Raw genomic sequence first — 25,548 nt, 5'->3', positions numbered from 1 at the left:
TGTCCATAGATACGTACCTATTTCAAGATGCGTTTGTGTCTCCTCTTTGTTCCTTGAAATGTGATTTTTATTTTTTCGGACACGGGAATATTTGCTTCTCCTGTGAAACATAGAAAATCAGGTCGGACTGAAAAGAGAAAAGGTAGCCCTGCCATTAATCAGGCTTGGAGAGAAGAGACAGATAAATCCAGCTGCAAAATTAATAGAAAACATTATTTCTCCCCAGGTCATGCAGTTGTAACAAGGCCATAACGACTTTCTGTTTGAGAGATTACAGTTTAACAAAGCTGTAGGAAGTGCTCCTGACCCAGTTTATTATTTTTATTACAAAAAGTGCTCCTGACCCACTTTGCTATTTTATTACCAATTGCTAAATTACCCTCGCTTCATGGTAGCGCTCAATCTCCAATGAATCCCTCCCTCTCCTGATCTCACCTCAAAAACAGCCACCATTCCAGAATTGCCCCCACCTCTTCCTCAGAATCCTTCCGTTGGTACTCAGCCCTTTACAAGAGAGCTTTTCTCCCTCTCCATCGCATTCCAACCGTTCCTGTGGAATGCCCCCGCCCCTCCCCTTGAGTAAATAAATCTGACTATGCAGCCTTGTTCTATGTAGTCTTTAGCTGGTAAGGCTTTAACGGCTGAACTACCCTCTCCATGGACCCCGTCCTTTGCCCTTTTTTCCCAGTGAGTGATGGGGATGATGTGGGTAAGCACCTCCCCCTCTTCTTTCAAGTGGGTATTCACATGAACATTTGGCAATCATTTAATTCCTCCTGTGAGCTGCTGCTTTCTAAGCACCAGAATGGTCTGCAAGTAAACCTGAAGGGAGGCTAACTGCAGAGCCTCATTTTAGGCTGTGATTTGTTGAGATTAGTTTAGTTGGGATCATACTAGAAGGCTTTGATCTAGCTTCTCCACTGCCCTGAGGTCAAAGTAGGGAGAGATAGAGGATGATTTGATACATGACAGGGTCTTCTGCTTTTGAGGCTTTTAATGACTGGCACTGAGGTAGGGTTTTTAGTGGAGATGCCTGTGTTAATAAGGGAAGGGATTATAAGTAGAAGGGAAACAAAGACATTAGTTGAAGTTTGAGAAGACGTTTGAAGTTTTTGATGGCATGAGTTTGTTTCAGGCCACATATTTATGTTGTTTTAAGAGAAGCAGTTTAGTGTAGTGGCAATAGTATGGCTTATGGAATTAAGTCACCTGGGTTCTGATCCTAAACCTGCCACTTAGAACTGGGCAAACTTGGGGCAGTTGACGTATTTCATAGCTCTGTGAAAGGAGAGTAATGATAGAACCTACTGTGTAGGATTGCTGTGACTAAATGATGTAGTATATGTAAAGTCCACAGATTATGCTTGACACATAAATGTTCAGTAGATTTAGTTAACTGTTGTGTTGTAATTCCATGTTTTTTCTCATCATCCAGATCCTAAAATTGTGAGGGTTTTGCCACATTTACTTCATCCACATAACCTGCTTTTAAAAATTGTTAATCATGAGGAATTGTCTATCAACATGAAGCTTTGGAACGTATTAGTTAGCATTATAAGAAAGAACAGGACTGAGAAGCTCAAACTTTTTATGGGGAAAAAAAGAAAATTTTCTTTAATAATTATGGGAAGAAGAGTATATAGTATTGTACATCTTCAACAATGTGGCTGCCTTTCATTAAATGTCTATTTTCTACTTTAAGTGCTTTACATGTAGTGTCTTATTTAATCCTCATAACAACCTTTTGATATAGAATCTATAATTACCACCATTTTATATAGGAGGAAACTAAGGCTGAAAAATTAAGTAACACGTCCAAGATCATAAAGTTAATAACTATCAGAACTGAGATTTAATCCTGAAAATCTGACAGCAAAGCCTATATTAGTAATTACAGCAGTATATCAAGTCTCATCATTGGGTATATTTAAAAAACAATTCTTCCTGCCTTACTCAGTAATCCATCAGGATGGAGGGAGGAGATATTAATCTGATAGCAGCAAGTGCTGTCCAATTAGGCCAAATTATACTGATGCTATGGGGTCTCTGTGGAGGGAAATGGATTTTATACAGTAAGATTCATGCCTTACAATTTTCATTTTAGTGATTTTTCTATGCAAAGTGAGACTAGTAAGACAAGAAGATCCAGCAGCTGTTGGAGAGCTTTATAGGCCTCTTAACCCAAAGGATTGGTTCAGAAGCAAAATAAACCTATTCGTCAGGAAGATGTGAAAGGAGGCAGCAGTGAGACTGCCATCCGTGCTTAAAAGACATCAGTCAGGGACTTTTTGCCATTCTTTTCTAGACACTACTGCAACATGCATTAGCAAATTAAATCAGAGTTGTTTCATGAATTAGAAGCTGAAGTTAAAAAGTCAGTCAGGGGCCGGCCTGGTGGCTCAGGCGGTTAGAGCTCCACGCTCCTAACTCCGAAGGCTGCCGGTTCGATTCCCACATGGGCCAGTGGGCTCTCAACCACAAGGTGGCCGGTTTCGACTCCCGCAGGGGATGGTGGGCTATGCCACCTGCAGCTGTAAACGGCAACTGGAGCTGAGCTGCGCCCTCCACAACTAAGATTGAAAGGACAACAACTCGAAGCTGAACGACATCCTCCACAACTAAGATTGAAAGGACAACAACTTGACTTGGAAAAAAAAAAAGGCCTGGAAGTACACACTGTTCCCTAATAAAGTCCTGTTCCCTTTCTCCAATAAAATCTTAAAAAAAAAAAAAAAAGTCAGTCAGGAAAAATAGCTTTTTTTAGAGTATCTTGAGCTTTTTACCTCAGTTAACAGAAAACTAAAAGAAAACCTTGAACTGAGAAAGGCTTTTCCTTCTTTGGAGTGTTTGTGTACTTTAGGTTCACACTGTATTTAATATGGTGATGATGAGTATCAGTGGCTGTCTCTGTAAACATTGTAACTGGTCCTTCTAGGCAAATGTGATTTTTTTCTGTCAGAATAGTTCAATGCCACACATGTTGGGTTTTTTAGTTGTTTTGTTTTTTTTAAACGGTAGCTTCACCCATTTCATCAAAATTGTGGCAACAGCATCACTTTTTAATATCTGCATGGTTTTCAATTGTTTAATCTTTTCTCCAGTTAGAGTCTTTTCAGCTTTTGTCCATTGTAAACCATATCTGTCAGCATACCTCTGCAGACATCTTTATGTACATGTACAAATAGTTCCTTTAGTCCCAGCAGTGGAGTTTCTGGTTCACAGGGTTTAAGTGGTGCTTCACATAGTTCTTTGGACCAGCCTAGTGTCCATTTCCCCCATGACTTTGCTAATATCTGGCATCACCAGTCTTTTAGATCTCCCAACCCAATCACTATAAAAAAATTTTTTGTTGTTGCTTTAACAAGCATCACCTTAATTAGTAGTGATGTTTAGTATCTTTTGAAAGGTGATTTCTATTTTTTAGTAAATTGCCTTTGCTTAGGTTTCTCTCGGTAAAGTAGAAATCCTAGCCTTCAGAGGCAATAGCCAAAGTTGAAAGATGGCTTTTTAGTTAGAGAAATGAGGATTCAAAACAAAAGAAAGCTCTGCCACTTAATCACTATGAATTTGGGCAAGTGATTTGACCTCTGGGCATCAGTTTCCTGAGCTATTGAAAGGAGAGAAGAACTGGATTGCAGAACAGTGCCAAGATCAAAGAGTGGTGTGTATAAAGCATCCATCACATCAAAGTTCTCAGTGAATGTTTGTTGTTGACTACCTGCAGTGGTCGTGAATCCCCTCCTCCCCAGCTTGGGTACTGAAAGAGAGGGAGTGGCAAAGGATAGGATGGTGTGTGAGGTCCTGACAGGACACCCGGTAGTAGGTTTCCTGGCTGGGGAAAGGCCAGTGCAGCTTTACAGTGGCAGGAACTGCCACGCTCAGTCTGTGTGGTTTTCAGTCTTGGTGGTTAGGAATTTCAGGCAGAATCCTGGGGTCTCAAAGGATGTTCTGTGTGGTTAGTGTGGCCCTTTCTCTGCCCTGAAAAGTATGAGAGGGAGGAGGAACTGCTCAGGACAAGTCTGAATAATCTAACGTTAGGACCACATTGCCAGATGAGGAACTGGTCAGAAATCCTGCAGAAGTATCTGGTCTTCTACGTCAAGTCCATCATTGTTCACTGGGATTCTTCGGGGCTTGGATTTCTTCAGACTCCCTAAACTCTCCTCCAGTTTGTATAGATATGGGATCAATGTGGGTGCAGGGGTGTGGAATAGTTTGGAAGAAGGAGAGGAAGAGGAAAAAAAGCTCATATTAACATAAATCATTTTGGAAGCTCTGAGGCACATCCGATCTCATGGCTTCTTTTTCTTCTTCCAGATCTGACTTATCTGGACTCTGCAGTTCTCCAACAGAAATCTCAAGGACTGACCAGTTCGAAACCATGGCCCATGTAAGTTGATGTTTCTCTTTACTGAAATATTGTCGGTTTCTAGGTCATGCGTACACACTCGTTCCTTATCCTGAAATTTCCTGTGTAACAGAACTCCATCCCAAAACCTGCTCTAGTTTCTCTCATTCCTGTGAGGGTTGGGGACAAATAGCTCAGTATCCTCTCCATGAGCTCTTCCTTTTTTTCACTAGTGTAGACCATCTCCTATCTACAAAATCTTCTGTCAAGAGCCATTAGGGAATAAAAGCTTGAGGAAAATGCAGGTATTCTCTGCAGAATGTTCCCCCATTAACATTTTCCAATAGAACAGCTTTTGATTTTAATATTTAACTTCAGAGAAAGCATATTTCTCTGATGCAGTGATTTTTAGTCTAGTTTTGTGTAGGAAAAATTTATGTCCCCAACACGCAATTTAACATTTTAAAACAGTTTTGTGGACTTTTTATTGACATATAATGTACATAGAGAAAAGTGCACAAATTATAAGTGTACAGCTATATGAATTTTTATAAATGGAGTATATTTATGCTACCAGCACTCAGGTCAAGAAAGAGAATATTACGAACACTTCAGATACCTCCTTTTTATCTACTCCCTTACCTACCCAGTCCAAATGTAACCTCTATCTTGACGCCAAATACCATAAATTAATTTTACCTATTTTTAGAACTACAATGCAACATTTTTAAACAAAAAACAATGTGCAACAAAATCTTGTTTTATTCCAAATATAATTGCTAGACCATCAAAACCACCTGCTGATGTTTTGACATGCACGCAAGTATCATTAAAGGGGAAGCATATATCTGGTCCTTCTGATGATAAAGGAGGCATTAGATCATCATACTGAGGGTGAGCCATTTCTGCCATTGTGTTCTCATTGGAAGTGCATTTTCACAGTACATTTCACATATAGCCCTTGGTTTTGCTCAGTATAAAATGAGTTCCTAAAAAGTTGGCAAAGTTTTGAAGAAAACTGGAGAAAGAAGCAAAGCAAGTGAGAAAAGAGTTCAGTAAAAAAGACAATGAAAATATTAAAGCCAAAGATATGTGTGCACTGACAGTTATGCACTATGATCCTATACTGAGGGGAAATATGAAGCTAGTTGGAGGGTTGGAATTGATGTATAATGCAGTATAATTCTTTGGTTTAAAATGATGGGAAAATAGACATCTGGTCAATACTGCAGTGTTAGGATGTCTGATTTTTAGGAATGGATTATTGATATTAAGTGGGAGATCCCAGTTTTTAACTTACTTGAATACCTGTGGTTTGGTGAAAGAATTTGATCCTATTTGACTGCTCTAGGGAAAACTCCAAACTTCTCCACACACCTGTTTCCCAAGTACATAGGATAAGATTTAGTCTCTGTGTTAAGATGTTAGGTATATAAGGCTTTTAGGATTGGGTGGAGTCGGTAGGGATGTGATTGGGGCCTTGTATTATAAGGCCTAAATTTCATGTATTGCCTTGATATCTTTCTCAAGGCTCCAAAGGCCTAACCATGAGTTCTGCTCTCACCAGATATGCCACCATCCAACAAAAGACCCCCTACCTGGCTAGTTCCTATAGCTAGTGCTAACTAAACCCCTCCTGGTCTATGATGTAATGGGTTTCAACCCCTGCCAGCCTGCAGAATTATGCAAACAAGCCAATTACATCCTCCCACGGGAACCAGGAAACTACAAAGCCTACCTCCCACAGACCCTGCTTGTTCGCTCTATTCCTGAGTGCAACCCCTGTGTGGCCCTGCATGAAGTGTGGTGTCCTCTACCTCTGGGCTGTGAGTATATGTGACTAATAAACTACTGGCAATCTCATCTGTCTGGTGTCAGGTATTCAGCCATCTCGTGCTATCTAGGGTAAGGGATCCCTCCCTCACCAATGGATGAATAGGAGGTGATCAGAACAGGACTGCAGATAGAGAGATCAGGAATCATCTCGGGGAAACCCTGAGAGAAAAATACCAGGAGCAAGCCCATTGTGTAGTTTTATAGGATGTGCTGGTCTAGAGCATGGTGTCTCAACCTTGGAACTATTAATATTTTGAGCCAGAGAATCTTTTATTGTGGGGGACTGTCCTTTGTATTGTAAGATGTCTGAAGGTATCCCTGGCCTCTACAATTAGATGCCTGTAACACTTAACACCCTCTCCCTGCAGCTCTGACCATCAAAATTGTCTCCAGACATGGCCAGCTGTCTTCTGGGGAGTGAAATCACTCCTCATTAAACACCTCTGGTCCAGAGTGATATCCTTCATGATTCTGTATCCTCTAACTCAGAAATGAGGAAAGGTGTTCAGTGAGGGATGATGGGTGATAAAGAGTGAGAAAGTTATCCAGATGCATAAATAAGTATTAGATGATACAGACTCTGGGAGCTGAGGAAGACTTTTGAGATTATATTGAATTAAAACATCTGAATAGAAAAAAGATTGAATCTAGTATGTTTAAAATGTGGACTACCAGATAGCAAATTTTAGAAAGTTTACTAAAAAATTGGTCATAACAGGGAAAATGTTTATAATAAAATCTGACTTTGTGATTAATTTGAGTATGGTTTCTTGGAGATTTTATAGTATATTCAGGAGAAATTTTTAAAAATATTTTTTTTATGCTCATTAAAGGAAAAAAGGTAGAAGACCTCATATTTCTTAAGGATTTATGGTGGAGACACAGCTTGCAGCAGGCTGTGTGCACTGTTTTGTTTAATTGGGATTTTTAGGGGGTTATTTTATTCATTTCTAGATATGTGTAGGTAAAAATTTAATCTTATCTGCAGCCACAGGACTATTCAAGATATGTAGCAAGCACTCTGCTTCAGTGATACTAATTTTCTTACTACCACCTGTGCATGTCCTAAGTTTTTAGCCCTACCCTATTTGCTGCTATGTGGCCCCCTCTAAGCAATGCAATCTTCTATCTTTCCGTCTAGAAAATATTTCATTTGTTTTCGTAAGTAATATATGAGTTTGTTTTTATTCTCCCTCCACCCCCCCACCTAGGGTTCAGTGACATTCATGGACGTGGCCATAGACTTCTCACAGGAAGAATGGGAATTCCTGAACTCAGCTCAGAGAGACCTATACAGGGATGTGATGTGGGAGAATTATAGCAACTTCATTTCACTAGGTAAGGCTATTTATGCCAAATTATATTGGCCTTTTCTACTGTCAATTTCAGGACTATGTTTTGAGAAACAAGATCAATTTTGTCTTTCTGTTCCAAAGGCATGGTTCAAGCTTTGGTAGGTTGGAAATAGGCCCTTCCATTTGAACCCAGGCAGTCTGGATCCAGGTTTTGTTTTCTCAACCACTACACAAAACTGCCTCTCAACAGAGCTTGTGTGAGTTTAAATTATGTTAAGGCCTGTTCTTAACAATCTGGTGTCTATTCCTTGTGGTCCTGAGGTTACCATAATATGAGTGTTCTTCAACTCCCTTGCATTTCTTGGCTCTTAGGTTTTATAAAATACCATTTTGATCTGTAGTTGACTATAAATTTAACCAAATCTGAATCTAAGAGTTTATAATTTCATGTCACGTTTTTCTTTTAAGCAGGACCTTCCATTTCTAAACCAGATGTGATTACATTATTGGATGAAGGGAAGGAGCCCTGGATGGTTGTGAGGGAAGGGACAAGAAGACACTACCCTGGTGAGTGAGGGCTTAGCAGGCATAGGGAAGTCATTACTGCAGGTAATACCAAGCTGCCTAGGGTAAAGGCACAACCTTTAGATGTTGTTGGCGATCTCTCTTCAAATGCCCATGGCCTGTGGAGGAAAGGCCTGAGATGGGGGAAGCAAATTAAAATCTTAAGCCTGAACTGACAAAGGGACTTCCTGTTGACCTTGATTACGACTCTGTTTCTTGTCTTTCATATTTCTTTCCCACTTCAAAGAGTGGAGCTGTTCTCAGTAGAAGGAAAGAAATGATAAATATAAAAACTGAAGTCAATAAAATAGAAAAAAAGGAAGAAGTAGAGAAAATCAATAAAGCTAAGAGTTAATTTCTTGAAAAGATCAAAGTTGGTAAACACCTATCTTGACTAACAAAGAAGAAAAGACAATATAAATTACTGTCAGGAATGGAAGAGGGTGTTTTCATTTCACGTCTATAGCCACTAAAAGAATAGTAAGAGAATACTATTTGTTCAGCATGTTCTTTCTTCCTTTTTTTCTCTCCCGCCTTTTTTGGATTAATCAAGTATTTTTATTTTAGCTTTTGTCTTTTTAGCATGTTAGTTATACATACTTTTATTTTTCTTCTTGTGGTTGCCCTAGAGACTAACAAAAGCATTGTTTACTTACTACTACACTGTACCTTAAATTAGTTCCTTTACATCCTTCCCAATATTATAGAGGTCTTCAAAACATTTTAATTCCTTTTATGTGTTACCCACTTTTTTGTGCTGTTGTTGTCATATATCTTAATTCCATATACTTTTTAACCTCAGCAGATCATTAATTTACATTATATTGTCAATATTATATTTACCTTTTACAGTGCTCTTTATTCTTTTCTGCATTGCTGTGCTTCTATCCATTCTAATCAAAACCACTATCATCTTCCATCAGGACAAATGAGATAGGTTTCTAATTGGTCTTCCTACTGCCCATCTTGCCCATATTCAATCCATTCTCCAGAATGATAATTACAAGACAAATCAACTCCTGACATTCCTCTTCTCAAAAATCTCCAATAGCTTTCTATCACACTTAAAATAAAAGTCACATACCTTCCCCTATACTATATAAAACTTTACATGTTATAATCCTTGCCTAAGTTTCTGACTTCATTTCGTTATTCTACTTTTTATCGTGTTAAGGAAGTAACCATGCATTCCTATTATTTTGAGTGCTTTTTAAAAAATAAGGAATGAGTGCTGAATTATGTCAGATGCCTTTCCAGTGTCTATGGAAATAATCATATGATTTTTTTATACTTAGAATAATGAATTTGATGAATTGTTCTGGTAGATTTTCTAATATTGAAGTGCCTTTGCTTTCCTAGAATAAGCCACACTTAGCTATGATGTATTCTCTTTCCATGTTCTCTCGGAGTTTTTGCATGAATTTTCATAAGTGATATTGACATGTAATTTTCCTTTACTAGGTTGTTGTGGTTTTTTTTTTTTTATTTAGATATAATTATTTCTTTACTAGGCTTTTATTCCATTTTAAACTCAATTAAAAATATCTTGGAATTTTTCTTTTTAAGTGTTCTGGCCACTTGAAATATAACTGGACTATATGCTTTCTAAATTTCTGATAATCTTCAAAATAATTTTTGGAGTAGGTCTTTGACTGCTTTCTCTACATTTTCCTAGAAACTTACCCTTTATTGGCATAGTATTTTTTTATGATTTTCAAAATATTCCTTTTTAATAATTATTTGCTAGCGCCATGAACTGTGAAGGATCTGCAATGTTACCCTGCTTGCAAGCTAACCGGTTAGCCTGCCACAGTGTCGTGGATGCTGGCAGAAGACACAAGACACCTAAGCCAAAAACAAAGGATTTTATTGCTCACAGCACAAGAAGCAGCATGAACATCAGCATATTTGCATTATTTCTCTTTGCACACAAGTCCCTTGGGGGTGACATGGATGGGTGTAAATAGGTACCTGAACAAGTGGTGAGCTGTGTTATAGGAGAGGAACCCAAATCTTTTATAATGGACAATAAGCATGCATGACCCTTGCTATGAGGGAGATATGACCTTTATTATACTGAACAGTTAATTAGCAAACCTGTCTGGTGATTCAGAGACCGATACTATCTCTCCCTTCCCAGGCTGTTTGTTTTACAAACATTCTTGAAAAGATAGCCCAGAACAAAGGTGGTCAGTGCTTCTGCTTGCAAGATGTGCAAAAATCTGAGAGACCCCTGGTTAGTTGTCTCTGAATACGTAGTTTTTTATTTGTTTGAATATGTTACTTTGTATCCTTGTTATCTTAGCTAATGGCTAATATACTTCACTGATTTCTTTTTTAAAACAACCTGGAGATTTTCTTAATTTGTGTATTAATTTTATTCTCTTTCTATTATCCACTTAATTAAATTCTGCTTTTATTTTAATTTGTTGCATTTTTCTAGGTTCCTTAGGATATTTTGTTATTCTTTTCCTAACTTTAGCGTGGGGTACCCACATACTTTCATTTCTATTACTCTAAGAACTTAAACATACCAATTATTTTCTTCTAAAATGTGTAGCTCTATTTCATAGATTCTTGATAATGTGTTTCAATATTTTCTAGAAATTTTACAACTTCAGTAGAGTTTTTAAAATTTGAAAAGAAGATGTCTCTTGGTTTTATGATTTTTATTATTTCTCATTTTGTTTCATGTGATCAGACTATTGTTTGAATCATTTTGATACTTATACGTTTATACTGAAGTTGCAGAAAAAAAGCTTTCCTATCTCTCCCATCCTATCTTCCCCCATTCTTTGCTTACTTCATTCCACATCTTGATTTTCTTCATGCAAGTCTCCCATCTGAATTACTATTTTTGAGCTCAGATTTAACATAGTGTTTAGTTTTCTCTATTGCACTCAGGTGATACCAAGCCCCATTCCATATTTGACAGTTATTCCGATATGCTCGATATTTCCCCATGCCTTTTTACTCGTGATTTCATAAGCCTGTCAATGTTAGCATGATTGAAAAATATTTGAAATCATTTTCTGGGAAGTACAAAAGTTGCTTTGGATATGTAGAATGGAAAAGAGTCCCTAGGGAAGATATGAAGGAGCAAAGTTTGAGTAAATGTAGCATTGATAAGCAATAATATAAACTCTACTGGAGATACATCATTTTAGTACAATATAAAAGAGTAGAGACAGACGTATGTATTTGTTAATGATTACATAGTTATGGGAATTAAATGAGTAACAGCTATTGTTATGTAATGGTAAATGAACTTAGAGCTTGTTTCTGCTACTGGGGAAACTCAGGAATAAGAAACTAACAGAATAACAAATGAGAAAATTAATACATATTTTATTCCAAAATTGGGAAAAGTAGTACAAAGAAGAGCAACAGATTGCTGGGATAGAGCATAAAGTGTATAGACTTAAATGGGGTTAGCAGGAATAGCTTTCCGGAATACATGATTTTTGTTTTGAGATCTGAGGATGAAAAGCCAACGATGCAAAGTCGGAGGATTTCTCAAAGACGGAGCAACCTGTGAACTGTCCTATTTAATAGGAACAGTTGTATCATTTTTTTAAAATGTGTCTTGTACTGAAAAGAGGCCTTTATGACATGAAAAGAGAGAGTAAATGGGAGAGGAGTTGGTAAGCAGAAGCCTTATTATCCCTGCTCAGGTATTTATATTTTATTCTAATTGTAAAGAGAAATGATTGAAAACGTTTAAATAGAGGGACTCAAACATTGATCAGCATTGGAATCATTTGTTGGAGAATATAAATAAGAACAAAGCGAAAACATGCCCAGGACTAGTCCTATAGATTCTGTTTCAGTCAGTCAAAAATACCTCTGTGTAGTTTTAACAAATCTTCAGATAATACATATCCTCACTTAAATCAGGCCTCTATTGACTTAACTTGTTTTCCCAACCACCAGGCTCACCTCCTTTCCTGGACTTTCCTTGTTCTCTGTTTCCTTTGCCTTTTTTTGAAATGTTTGAGAATATAGCCTGTTCCATAATACAGTTAATAATCCATAATACAAATTAGCTTAATAGTGATACAAAATAGGGAGTGATATCAGTATAATGTGGAAATCAGTTGGTTCACAGCTAACTGTAGCAGAAGTGCCTATTTTCTTAGTTGATTGGAGCCAGAATTATAGAAGTAGATTTATAACATTCAGTAGTAAAGGCAAAAGCCTTCAGTTTGATGCTTTGTTATAAGCCCTTCCACCTCTATATTAAGCAAATTAATACTAAATGCCTGCACCCAGGACTCCCTCCCCAGAGATGTACATAGTCAACCTTGCATCACTCCTAGATAAAGACACGTTGCACTTCACCCCATTCCCACCTTCATGGTAGCCTCACTGGCTCAGGGCTTTATTTTCATGTGCAAAGTCTCAGCACCTGAAATCTGACATTTCTACTTCATTTTTGTGTGTTTAATATCCATGAAGAGGCCTTTAGCTATACCGAGCTATCTTCTGCGTTCCCTTGAGATACCAATTATTACATTTGTTTGTGCTCTGCTAATAAAGTTGGATAGACTAGAGTGGTCTTCTCTAGTCCTATTTTTTGGTGTGTAACTTTGCAGAAGATGGGTTGTTGTTTTTTGTTTGTTTGTTTGTTTTAGATACACATATGTGGTATTGTAGCAGAAATGCCCATGTTCTAGAGATGTCTAATTCGTTCACTTGTAATAGGCATTATTTTAGGCATCTTTTATTTCTCTATGGAAGTTTTCTTTGTTCTGGAACAGGAAAATGCCATGTCTTTGCTTTCTTATTTTTCAGATTTGGAGTCCAGATGCAAGACCAATACCTTATCACCAGAAAAGGATATTTATGAAATATATTCGTTCCAATGGGAGGTAATGGAAAGAATTAAAAGCTATAGCCTTGAGGACTCCATTTTTAGAAATGATTGGGAATGCAAAAGCAAGATTGAGGGGCAAAAGGTACCACAAGAGGGATATTTTGGGCAAGTGAAAATTACTTCTGAAAAAATGACCACTTATAAAAAGCATAATTTTTTTGCTGGATATCAGAGAGTTCATAATGGAGAAAAGTTATATGAATGTAAGGAATGTAGGAAGACCTTTATTCGTCGTTCAACACTTAGTCAGCACCTGAGAATTCACACTGGTGAGAAACCTTATAAATGTAAAGAATGTGGGCAGGCTTTTAGACAGCGTGCACACCTTATTCGACATCACAAACTTCATACTGGTGAGAAACCCTATGAATGTAAGGAATGTGGGAAGGCCTTTACAGTGCTCCAAGAACTTACTCAACATCAGAGACTTCATACTGGTGAAAAGCCCTATGAATGTAAGGAATGTGGAAAGGCCTTTAGAGTACATCAGCAACTTGCTCGACATCAGAGAATTCACACTGGTGAGAAACCCTATGAATGTAAAGCATGTGGGAAGACCTTTAGGCAGTGTACACACCTTACTCGACATCAGAGACTTCATACTGCTGAGAAGCTCTATGAATGTAAGGAATGTGGGAAAGCCTTCGTATGTAGTCCAGACCTTAGAGTACATCAGAAAATTCATTTTGGTGAGAAGCCCTATGAATGTAAGGAATGTGGAAAGGCGTTTAGAATATGCCAACAACTTACTGTCCATCAAAGTATTCATACTGGTGAGAAACCCTATGAATGTAAGGAATGTGGAAAGACTTTTAGATTAAGACAACAACTTGTTCGCCATCAGAGAATTCATACTCGTGAAAAACCCTATGAATGTATGGAATGTTGGAAGACTTTCAGTAGTTACTCACAACTTATTTCACATCAAAGCATTCATATTGGTGAGAGACCTTATGAGTGTGAAGAATGTGGGAAGGCCTTTAGGCTGCTCTCACAACTTACTCAACATCAGAGTATTCATACTGGTGAGAAACCTTATGAATGTAAGGAATGTAGAAAACCTTTTAGACTGCTCTCACAACTTACTCAACATCAGAGTATTCATACTGGTGAGAAACCCTATGACTGTAAGGAATGTGGAAAGGCTTTTAGACTTTATTCATTTCTTACTCAACACCAGAGAATTCATACAGGTGAGAAACCTTACAAATGTAAGGCATGTAAGAAGGCCTTTAGACAGCATTCACACCTTACTCAACATCAGAAAATACATAATGGAATTTAATACAAGAAAGCCTTCAAATGTGCATTATGTTATAGAACAAAATTCACTTTTGAGAAACTTTGTTTCATGCTTACATTGAAGCATAAGAAATTTTATATTACAGAACAAAAGTGTTGCTTTAAAAGCCTTCATTCGAACATTTTTTATCTTCAAATTTATGAGAGAATAATACAATGAATATAGGAGAATCTTTAGCTTCATTCATCATTGTCTCCATTTCACCACTTTATTACCAGTGTGTTACTGGACAAGGTACTTAAATTTCTGTGCCTCATTTTACTCACTTGTAAAATGGTGATAACAGTACCTATATATATTATTTATTGCTGTGTAATAAATGACGACAACTCAATAGCTTAAAATAATACACATTTATTATCTCACAATTCCTATGGGTCAGGAATCTGGGCATAACTTAGTTGGGTCTTCTGCTTCAGGGTCTCTCACAGGCTAAAATCAAGGTTTTAGCTGGGGCTGGGTCTCATCTGAAGGCTCAACTGGGGAAGGGATCCACTTTCAACCTCACATGGTTGTTGGCTAAATTCATTTTCTTGAGCGCTATTTCACTGATGTTCTCAGTTTCTAATTGGCTGTTGGCTGAAGGCTGACCTCAGTTCCTTGCCACATGGGCCTCTTCAACATGACTGCTAACTTCATCAAAGTTTGCAAGCCAAAAAGGCAGTAGAGTCTGCTAGCATCATAGAAGTTATAATCTTGTGTAGTCTTATCACTGAAGTAATAGTTCATCACTTTTGCTGTCTTCTACTGCCTAGAAGCAAATTACTAGGTTGCCCCCACGTTCAAAGGAAGAGGATTACACAACAGTGTGAATACTCGGAGGCAGGGACCATTGGGGCCAATCACAGTTAGCCTGCTACACTGTGTGATAGAATTGTTGTAGGATTAAATAGTTACTACTTGGAAAAATAGCCACATAGCATGTTTTCTGTAAATATCTGTAACTGTTATCATTAGTATTAGTGAATTCATATGCAAGAAATGTCCTGTAGAAGTAGTAAATGTAAAAAAGCCTCCTGTTACTCACTGCTCAGCACTTACTAAATTTAAGATAATTTATTCTGGGTAAAATCTAGGAGGTTATATTGAATGTGAGTTTTCCAACACGCGCTGCACCAGAAATTTCATGCTGAAAACCTTACAAATTTCATGAATATTAGATTGAGAATACAACTGTTGAAGAATCAAAGAGAAACATGAAATTATTTTCCCTTAATTTCCAAAAGTAAATGTTTTATAATCCCTATTGTCTGAGTATCATTCAAGATTTAATTAGAAACTATCAAAACGATGGCAAAAAGGAAACTAACCACTTGGAAATTTAATATTGTGTGTGCATGTTCATGTGTGTGTTTGTGTGTGTATAAAACTCTTGTATAAAAGAAGGAAAAGATCATTTCATTACAGTCAATATACTTTTTGATGCTCAAGTTGCCCTATCTTCAACTAGTGGAAGTTGGGTCTTTTGATATGACCCCAATAGTAGTTAGTTTACTCGGTTATGGCTGTAGAATTTGGTCGGCTATGCATGATGCTTGGACACCATTTCATCCTGAAAATTGATAAATGGGTCAGGGGAGTAATTTATTTTGCTTTTGCCACATGAACCAAATTTCATGGCCTCCAAAAGCTCACAAATTAAAGTATTTTTTTTTTTTAATCTAACCAGTAAATTTAGAGAGATTGATAGGATTAGAAAAGTTACCATTTTCTAGTTCCCTAATGGAATAATAAGTCCAGAAAATGATCTTCAACTGCTATTAAAACTACTAGGTGAAAGATTTTATTGTGAGAACATTATAGTGAATTTATCAAACTGACCACCTCTGAGTCCTCTGATCAATTTTAACCTCTATAAAAGTGGGACTAGCATCCGACAATATGCACTTCCTGATATAATGCAATAGGAAGTACACACCACTACTTACAAAGCCTTATTGCCAAAATTATAAACTGAAGGAATCAAATATTTAAGTCAAATTCTTTGAAACCAGGAATTTGGGGAATAGATGAACAAAGGTAAATGGCACCACAGGGAAGCATCCAAGTAGATCCAGAAGGTGTAAAGTTTTACGAAACAAACAACCAGCTTTCTTCCAAGTGGGTGGCTTGAAAATGAAGAGCACTGTTAACATATAAAAAGAGACAAGCGACATAGCAACTAAATTTAATATGTGGGCATTACTTGGACCTAGTTTGAACAAAATGTAAAAATATTTGGAGACAGTGGGGGAAAGGTGGACAAACACCGCATATTAAATGGTATTTAGAAATAATTGAAAAATTTAAAAAGGGGGGGAAGGTAAAGGGAAATAAGAGGTTCAGATTTCTATGTGTAAACCAAATCATGGGGATGTAAAGCAAAGCATAAGGAATATAGTCAGTAATATGGTAATAACTATGTATAGTGCCAGGTAAGTACTGGACTAGTCAGGGGGATCACTCCTTAAATTATATAAATGTCTAACCATTATGTTCTACACCTGAAATTAACATAAAATAATATTGAATGTCAATTGTAATTGAAAAATTTAAAAGGGAAAAGGTGAAGGGGAATAAAAGGTTCAAATTTCCAGGTATAAAACAAGTCATGGGGATGTAAGGTACAGCATAGGAAATATAGTCAATAACATTGTGATAGCATGTTACAGTGTCAGATGGTTGCTGGACTTAACCATGGTGATCACTTCTTTAGGTATGTAAATGTTGAATAACTATGGTGTACCCCTGAAACTAATATAATGTATGTTGGCTATGTGTTAATAAAAAAATCTTAAAAAGATAATAATTTTGTCAGGGATGATATCAATGTGATTACCAAGAAATAAGACCTGTTGTTAGACATACATGATTACATGCTTATGAAATGACAAGATGTCCAGATTTGTGTTAAAATACTCCAGTAATAGAAAAAGAATTGGCAAAGAGAACTGGAAAGGAGATTGGCAAAATGTTGATAATTAAAGTGCAGTGGTTTGTATATGGGAGCTCATTGTTCTAATATTTCTACTTTTCTATGTGTTTGGAGTTTCAATAAAATGTTTAAAATCGAAACTGAAATTACAGACTACTTAGAAATGAGATGCCTGCGTATCTAAACTTGTCAGATATCGCCAAAGTTCTATTCAGTGAAAAATGAATACCCTTTAATGCACTAAGGAAACTTCGTTTGTGGGCTCAGTCTTCATCTTCTTCACTTATCCACAGCTATCAACTCTGGGCCTGTCACATACGTAAATGTATCAAAGGAATGAATAAGCATTTATATCAAGAAATCAGAAACAAAACCAACACAAGAGAAGCAAAGTATAATTAAAAGGATAAATTGAGGAACTAGACAGTTGATTTTTTTTAAATAAATTTTTATTTTTCAATTATAGTTGCCATTCAGTATGTTGGATTTAGGTGTACAGCATAGTGGTTACAAATTTATATAGCTGATGAAGTGATCCCCCTAATAAGTCTAGTACCCACCTGACACCATACATAGTTATTACAGTATTATTGACTATATTTCCTATGCTGTACTTACATCGCTGTGACTATTTGCAACTGCCAATTTGTAATTTTGAATCCCTTCACCTTTTACACCCACTCCCCTAAGCCCCTCCATTCTGGCAACCATCATTTTGTTCTCTGCATCTATGAGCTTGTTTCTCTTTTATTTTGTTTTTAGATTCCACGTATAAGTGAAATCATATGGTATTTGTCTTTCATTGTCTGACTTATTTTACTTAGCATAATATCCTCTAGGTCTATCCATGTTGTTGCAAATGGTAAGATTTCATTCTTTTTTGTGGCTGAGTAATCTTCCGTTGTATATATGTACCACTTTTTTATCCGATCATCTATTGATGGACACTTAGGTTGCTTCCATATCTTGGCTGTTGTAAATAATGCTGCAGTGGATATAGGGATGCATATATCTTTTCGAATTAGTGTTTTGGATTTCTTTGGATAAATACCCAGGAGTGGAATTGCTGGGTCATAAGGTAGTTCTATTTTTAACTTTTTGAGGAACCTCCATTATGTTTTCTGTAGTGGCTGCACCAATTTGAATCCCCATCAACAATGCAGGAGGTTTCCTTTTTCACACATCCTCGCCAACACTTGTTTGTTAATTTATTGATGATAGCCATTGTGACAGGTATGAGGTGATAACTCATTGTGGTTTTAATTTCCATTTTTCTGATGATCAGTGATGTTGAGCATCTTTTCATATGTCTGTTGTTCCCTTGGGAGAAATGTCTATTTAGGTCCTCTGCCCCCTTTTAAATTAATTGCATTGTCTTTTTGGTTTTAGTTGTGTGGGTTTCTTATATATTTTGAATATTAACCATTTATCGAATGTATCCTTGGTAAATATCTCTCTCCCATTCAGTAGGTTGTCTTTTCGTTTGGTTGATGATTTCCTTTGCTCAAACTTTTTAGTTTGATGTAGTCCCATTTAGTTTTTCTTTTGTTTCCCTTACCTGAAAAGACATAACCCCCAAAATATTAATAAGAGCAATCTCAGAGAGTTTACTATCTGTGTTTCCTTCTAGGAGTTTTATGGTTTCAGGTCTTATATTTAAGACTTTAATACATTTTTAGTTTATTCTTGTATGTGGTATAAGAAAGTGGTCTAGTTTCTTTTTTTCTTTTTTTTTTTTTCTCACACGTATCTGTCCAGTTTTCCCAACACCAGTTATTGAAGAGACTGTCTTTACCCCTTTGTATATTCTTGCCTTTTTTTGCCATAGGTTAATTGACCATGTGGGTGCGGGTTTATTTCTGGGCTCTCTATTCTTCTCCATTGATCTATGTGTCTTTTTATGCCAACACCATGCCATTTTTAATGATCATAGCCTTGTGGTAGCTTCTTCAATTTCTTTCTTCAATGTCTTACAAATTCCAAATACAGGTCTTTTACCTCCTTGGCTAGATTTATTCCTAGGTATTTTATTCTTTTGATGCAATTGTAAGTGGGAGTGTTTTTTTAGATTTCTCTTTCTGATAGTTCATTATTGGTGTATAAAAATGCAACCAATTTCTGAATGTTAGTTTTGTATCCTGCTGCTTTACTGAATTCATTGATCAGTTCTAATAGCTTTTTGGTGGACTCTTTAGGATTCTGTAGTATCATGTCATCTCGAAATAATGACAGTTTTACTTCTTCCTTTCCACTTTGGATGGTTTTGTTTCTTTTTCTTGTCTGATAGCTGTGGCTAGGATACTAGGATACTAGTATACGATACTTTACTATGTTGAATAGAAGTGGTGAAGGTGGACACCCTTGTCTTGTTCCTGATCTTAAGGAAAATGCTTTTATCTTTTCACCATTGTTTGATGTTAGCTGTGTATTTGTCATACATTGCCTTATTATATTGAGGTATGTTCCCTCTAGCTCCACTATCCTGAGAGGTGTTTTTTAAAAAATCATAAATAGATGCTGGAATTTGTCAAATGACTTTTTCTAAATCTATTGATATGATCATGTGATGTTTATCCTTCATTTTGTGTATGTTAATTGATTTGCAGTATTGAATCAATTTTGTATCCCAGGAATAAATCCCACTTGATCATGGTGTGTGATCTTTTTACTATACTGCTGAATTGATTTGCTAATATTTTGATGAGGAGTTTTGCATATATGTTCATCAGGGATATCAGCCTATAGTTTTCTTTTTTTGTAATGTCTTTGGTTTTGGAATCAGGATAATGCTTGCCCTTAAGCTTGGGAGACTTCCTCCCTCTTCAGTTTTTTGGAATATTTTGAGAAGCATAGGTGTTAATTATTCATAGAATGTTTGTTAAAATTCACCTGTTAAGCCATCTTGTCCAGGATTTTCGTTTGTTGGGAGTTTTTTGGATTACTGATTTGATTTCATTAGTAGTTATCGGTCTGTTCAGAATTTCTGTTTCTTCTTGATTCAGTCTTGGAAGATTACATATTTCTAGGAATGTATCCATTTCTTCCTAGTTGTCCAAATTTGTTGGCATGTAATTTTTCCTAGTATTTTCTTAAAATCCTCTGTATTTCTGTGGTGTCACTTCTTTTTTATTTCTGATTTTATTTATTTTGGGCCCTCTCTCTTTTTTTCTTAATGAATGTAGGTAACATTTATCAGTTTTGTTTATCTTTTCAAAGAACCAGCTCTTAGTTTCGTTGTTCTTTTTTATTGATTTTTTTTGTTTTGTTTTGTTTTTGCCTCTCTTTCATTTTCTTTTGCTCTGATCTTTATTGTTTCTTTCCTTCCACTAACTTTGGGCTTTGTTCTTCTTTTGTAATTGTTTTAGGTGTATGTTTAGAAAGTTTATTTGAGATTTTTCTTGTTTCTTTTTTTTACATAACTTTTATTGGGGAATATTGGGGAACAGTGTGTTTCTTCAGGGCCCATCAGCTCCAAGTCGACCTTCAATCTAGTTGTGGAGGGCGCAGCTCACTGGCTCATGTGGGAATCAAACCGTCAACCCTGTTCAGAGCTTGCGCTCTAACCACCTGAGCCATCTGGCTGCCCCAGATTTTTCTTGTTTCTTGAAGTAGGCTTGTATTGCTATGACTTTTCCTCTTAGAACTGTTTTTGCTGTGTCCCATATATTTTGGGTTGTTTTGTTTTTATTATCATTTGTCTGAAGGTATCTTTTGATTTCTTTCTTGATCTCGTTGTCAACCCATTCGTTGTTTAGTAGCATGTTATTTATCCTCTATATGTTCGTGTGTTTTTAGTTTTCTTCTTATTGATTTTAAGTTTCATACCATTGTGATTGGAGAACATGCTTGATATTATTTCAGTCTCCTTAAATTTATTGAAACTTGTTTTGTGGCTTAACAAAGCCACAAATGTCCTGTAAAATGTTCCATGTGCATTCAAAAAGAATGTGTATTCTGCCGTTTTGGGGTCAAGTGTTCTAAAAATGTCAATTAAATCTGTCTGGTATAATGTGTCATTTAAGGCCACTGTTTCTGTCTGGATGATCTACAGAGGGTGCCAAAAACATGTATACACATTTTAAGAAAGGAAAACCGTATTAAAATTGTAATAATCAACATATACCAATAACAAAAGATGAATACAAGTCATATTTGACTTCTGCAATTACAAGAGTTGCACAAAGTGGTAACCATCAGCATCCAGACACTTCTGATTATGGCAAACTACTGCTTGAGCAACGTCGACCAAAGTGTCCACTTGTATACATTTTTTTTGGCACCTCCGGTATTAATTAAAGTCAATGAGATGTTGAAGTCCCCTAATATAATTGTAATACTCTCATTCTCTCATTTTATGTCTGTGAATATTTGCTTTATATGTTTAGGTGCTTCTACATTGGGTACATAAATGTTTACAAGAGTTGTATCATCTTGTTGGATTGATCCCTTTAATGTTAAGAAATGCCCGACTTTGTCTCTTGTTGCAGCCCTTGCTTTGAAGTCTATTGTGTCTGATACAGTATTGTAACCCCATCTTTTTTTGCTTGTTTGTTTCCATTTGTGTTCAATATCTTTTTCCATCCCTTTACTTTCAGTTTGTGCACACCTTTGGGTCTGTAGTGGGTTTCTTGTAGGCAGCATATGTAAAGGTCTTGTTTTCTTATCCATTCAGCCCCACTATCTTTTGGAGCATTTAAACCATTTACATTGAAAGTAATTGTTGATAGGTATGTAGTTATTGCCATTTTATTATTCATATTTTTTATCTTTTATTTTCTTCTTTTTGAAGAAGGCCTTTTACCATTTCTTGTAATACTTGTTTGGTGGTGGTGACCTCCTTTAGCACTTTCTTGTCTGGGAAACTCTTCATCTGTCTCTGGATTCTAAATGATAGCTTTGCTGGGTAGAGTAATATTGGTTGTAGGTCCTTGCTTTTATCACTTTGAATATTTCCTGCCAATCCCTTCTGGCCTGCAAAGTTTCTGTTGAGAAATCAGCAGTCTTATGGGAGCTCGCTTGTAGGTAACTAACTGCTTTTCTTTTCTTTCTTTCTTTTTTTTTTTTTTTTCAAAAACAACAACATTGTACTTGCTTTTTTTTTTTTTAATTTTTAATTTTTATTGGGGAATAATGGGAAACAGTATGTTTTTCCAGGACCCATCAGCTCCAAGTCAAGTCGTTGTTTTCAATCTAGTTGTAGAGGGACAGCTCAGCTCCAAATCAAGTCATTGTTTTCAGTCTAGTTGTGGAGGGTGTAGCTCAGTGGCCCATGTGGGAATCGAACCGGTGACCTGGTTATTATGAGCACTGTGCTCTAACCAGCTGAGCCAACCGGCCACCCCCTAACTGCTTTTCTCTTGCTGCTTTTAAGATTCTTTGCCATTTTAATTATGATAAATCTTGGTGTGGGCCTCCTGGAGCACCTGGCTCAGGTTCATCTTGTTTGGGACTCTCTGCACTTCCTGGAGTTGTGTGTTTATTTCTGTTGCCAGGATAGAGAAGTTTTCAGTCATTATGTTTTCAAGTGGGTTTTTAATCCATTGCTCTCTTTTTTCTTCTTCTGGGACCCTTATGATGCAAATATTGTTACATTTGATGTTGTCCCACAGATTTCTTGAATGTCCTTATTTTTAGGATTCTTTTTTTTCTTTTCTGATTGGGCGTGTTCAGCTTTTTCCCCCAAATCTCTGATTTGGTCCTCTGCTTCATCTAATCTGATGTTGATTCCATTTAATGTATTCTTGATTTCAATTATTATATTCTTGATTTCTGACTGGTTCTTTTTTATGTTTTCTATTTCCTTGTTAAAGTTCTCATTGAGTTCATCTATTCTTTACCTAAGTTTACTTGGCATTTTTATAATCAGTGTTTTGAATTCTGTATGGTAGATTGCTTGCCTCTGTTTTGTTTAGTTCTTTTTCTGGAGTTTTCTCCTGTTCTTTCATTTGGGATATGTTTCTTTCTCTCCTTATTTTGGCTGCCTCCCTGTGTTTATTTCTACGCATTAGGTAAATCTGCTACATCTCCCAATCTTGGCAAGGTGGCCTTATGTAGTAGGTGTTGAATAGGGCCCAGTGGCACAGTCTCCCTTGTCACCTGAGCCAGGTGCTCCAGGAGTGTCCATTGTGTGGGTTGTGTGTGCCCTCCTGTTGTAGTCAAGCCTTGATTCTGGTAGGCATGTCAGTGGTTGGGATTGATCCTCAGGCTGACTGTGAGGACTGGCCATGACTACAGTGGATGAACTTTTGTGTGGGGGCCTATTTCACAGAATGGGATTTGATGTAGCAGGGTTCTGGTGCCTGCTGAGTCCACTCCTGGGTGTGTCATTTGTGGAGCTAATTGCATGGTGCTCTGGTGTAGCCTAAAGCTGGTCACTTGGTGTATGGGTTCTGAGGCCTCTTGAGAGGGGCTTTGGTGCCAGCGTAAGTCAGCTGCTGCCTGTGTCCGGTCCATCATCACCTGGTGGCAGCCACAAAGTGATCTGTGGTTGGTATCTGCCTGTGCTGGGTTTGGAGGCACCTGGGAGCGGCTACACTGCAAACCAAGGCTGGCTGCCATTAGTGTTGGGCTGGGGTCTGCTTAGCAAGAGATGCTGGGCACCTGGAGACCAGCCACTGCTTGTTTGTTGTTTGTGGACCTTTCAGAGATTTTAGGGATGTCCGCAACATGGGTCAAGGTTAGCTGCTTGTGAGGAACCTTAACTGCATGTTAGTAATGACTATATTTTGGCAGGTCTAGTCCTGGAATAGAAAATGAAAGAGAATATGTTTAGACCATTAAGAATGATAAAAGTGATGTAACTATAGATTATCAAAAGAAATTTTGTTTTAATTATAAGGTAATACTATATGTACACATATATATATGTACTATATGTGTTTCAATATATGTAAAAATATAGAGGGATTACATTTTTCCATAAGAATATGTTGTCACAATTAGCTCTGCTATAGAATTCAAACAGACCAACAAACAAATGTGTGGGTATAAAGTTTCTGTATAAGAAAAAAATCTGATAGTTGTACTGATAAAAGTCTTAAGAAATAGATGATCCTCTATTTAGAGATTTTACCAATTAATACTGCACAGCTAAAATAATCCTGATGCAAAGTAGATGAAGATAGCTCCTGAAAAGCAAACTCTAGACCAGCTTTATTTATGAAGATTCTATTTTTCATAATTCTAAGATATACTTAGAATTACAAAGTCAATCTTCACTAGTAGGTCAATGTGTTGCCTTTCCCAAGTACCAGCTATCTCCAGAAAACCCGTGTTTAACATAGCATAAGGCCTTAACATAACATTCTCCATAAGTTTGCTTCAGGGAATACTAGTCCTTGGTGATATTTGAAAAAATAAAAAGATTTCTTGGGAAAAAGTGTAAATGAAGCAAAGCAGAAAAAAATCTACTTTTGGGGAAATCCAAGTATACATTATCAGCTTGTCAAGGATATAGTAAAGAAATTTTTATTTATTACAGAGTATCTCAAGCTTACTTCATTGTGGAATTCTCACTCCCAGTAGCTACTAACATCTTTAGAATGTAAACCATTTTGGTAGATGCTACCAATAACCACAATGAATGTCTTCAAAGATATCATTTCAGACATTATGGGTGAGTAGACTGTGTTGGGAAGAGGTGAGGAAGGACACTTTTCTTTGCAGTTCACATCACACTCTGAAAGTAGATTCCTGCTTGAAAGGAGGACTTGTGGTTTTTAATAGAATAAAAAGATTCCAGCCTGGTCCTTGATATGTATATATTAAACATGTTTAAATAGTCTATTAAACAGTGTTTAGGACATAAATGACTTTTCATTGTAATAAAAAGGCTACATGAAATACCATTTTGTGTATTTTCTTATTTCTTTAAAGTGTGAAGAATCTCTCTAAGGTGCATATTTAGAAGTGAAATTGTTCATTGTAGGCTTTATATCCTTTCAGTTATACGTATTGCCAGATTGTTGCTTCACCATTGCACCAGTTTTGAATCTCTTCAGATCATTTAATTTGAGTGTCCATATTTTCCTGTCTGTTACGGGTTGCAATATATATATATATATAAGATTTTAAGATTTTATTGGGGAAGGGGAACAGGACTTTTATTGGGGAACAGTGTGTACTTCCAGGCCTTTTTTCCAAGTCAAGTTGTTGTCCTTTCCATGTTAGTTGTGGAGAGTGCTGTTCAGCTTCAAGTTGTTGTCCTTTCAGTCTTAGTTGTGGAGGGCGCAGCTCAGCTCCAGATCCAGTTGCCTTTTCTAGTTGCAGGGGGCACAGCCCACCATCCCTTGCGGGAGTCAAACCAGCAACCTTGTGGTTGAGAGTTCGCACTCCAACCAACTGAGCCATCCGGGAGCTCAGTGGCAGCTCAGCTCTAGGTTCCATGTTCAATCTTAGTTGCAGGGGGCGCTG

General features: G+C 36.9%; 1 protein-coding gene across 6 annotated transcripts in view; it reads left to right on the top strand.

The window, feature by feature from the left end:
• Nucleotides 1-24,983, top strand: part of LOC109457209 (uncharacterized) — a 64,511-nt gene extending 39,528 nt beyond the window's left edge. The window contains exons 2-6 of one of the 6 annotated variants that reach the window (XM_074315775.2): nt 4,318-4,390; nt 6,021-6,174; nt 7,396-7,522; nt 7,951-8,046; nt 12,838-24,983. In XM_074315775.2, the coding sequence (XP_074171876.1) occupies nt 6,145-6,174; nt 7,396-7,522; nt 7,951-8,046; nt 12,838-14,204 (1,620 nt within the window). In that variant the 5' untranslated portion in view covers nt 4,318-4,390; nt 6,021-6,144 and the 3' untranslated portion in view covers nt 14,205-24,983. Of the gene's footprint in view, nt 1-4,317; nt 4,391-6,020; nt 6,175-7,395; nt 7,523-7,947; nt 8,047-12,837 lie in introns of those variants that run through there. The other 5 variants (XM_074315773.2, XM_074315774.2, XM_074315777.2 and 2 more) reach the window with 5 other exon arrangements.
• Nucleotides 24,984-25,548: the final 565 nt, after the last annotated feature.

The sequence above is a fragment of the Rhinolophus sinicus genome, chromosome 8 (genome assembly GCF_057876585.1).
Source record: "Rhinolophus sinicus isolate RSI-liver-muscle chromosome 8, RSI-T2T, whole genome shotgun sequence".
Classification (NCBI taxonomy): Eukaryota; Metazoa; Chordata; class Mammalia; order Chiroptera; family Rhinolophidae; genus Rhinolophus; species Rhinolophus sinicus.
Note: the sequence above shows the minus strand (reverse complement) of the source record. Positions and strands in the feature narration are given on the sequence as shown.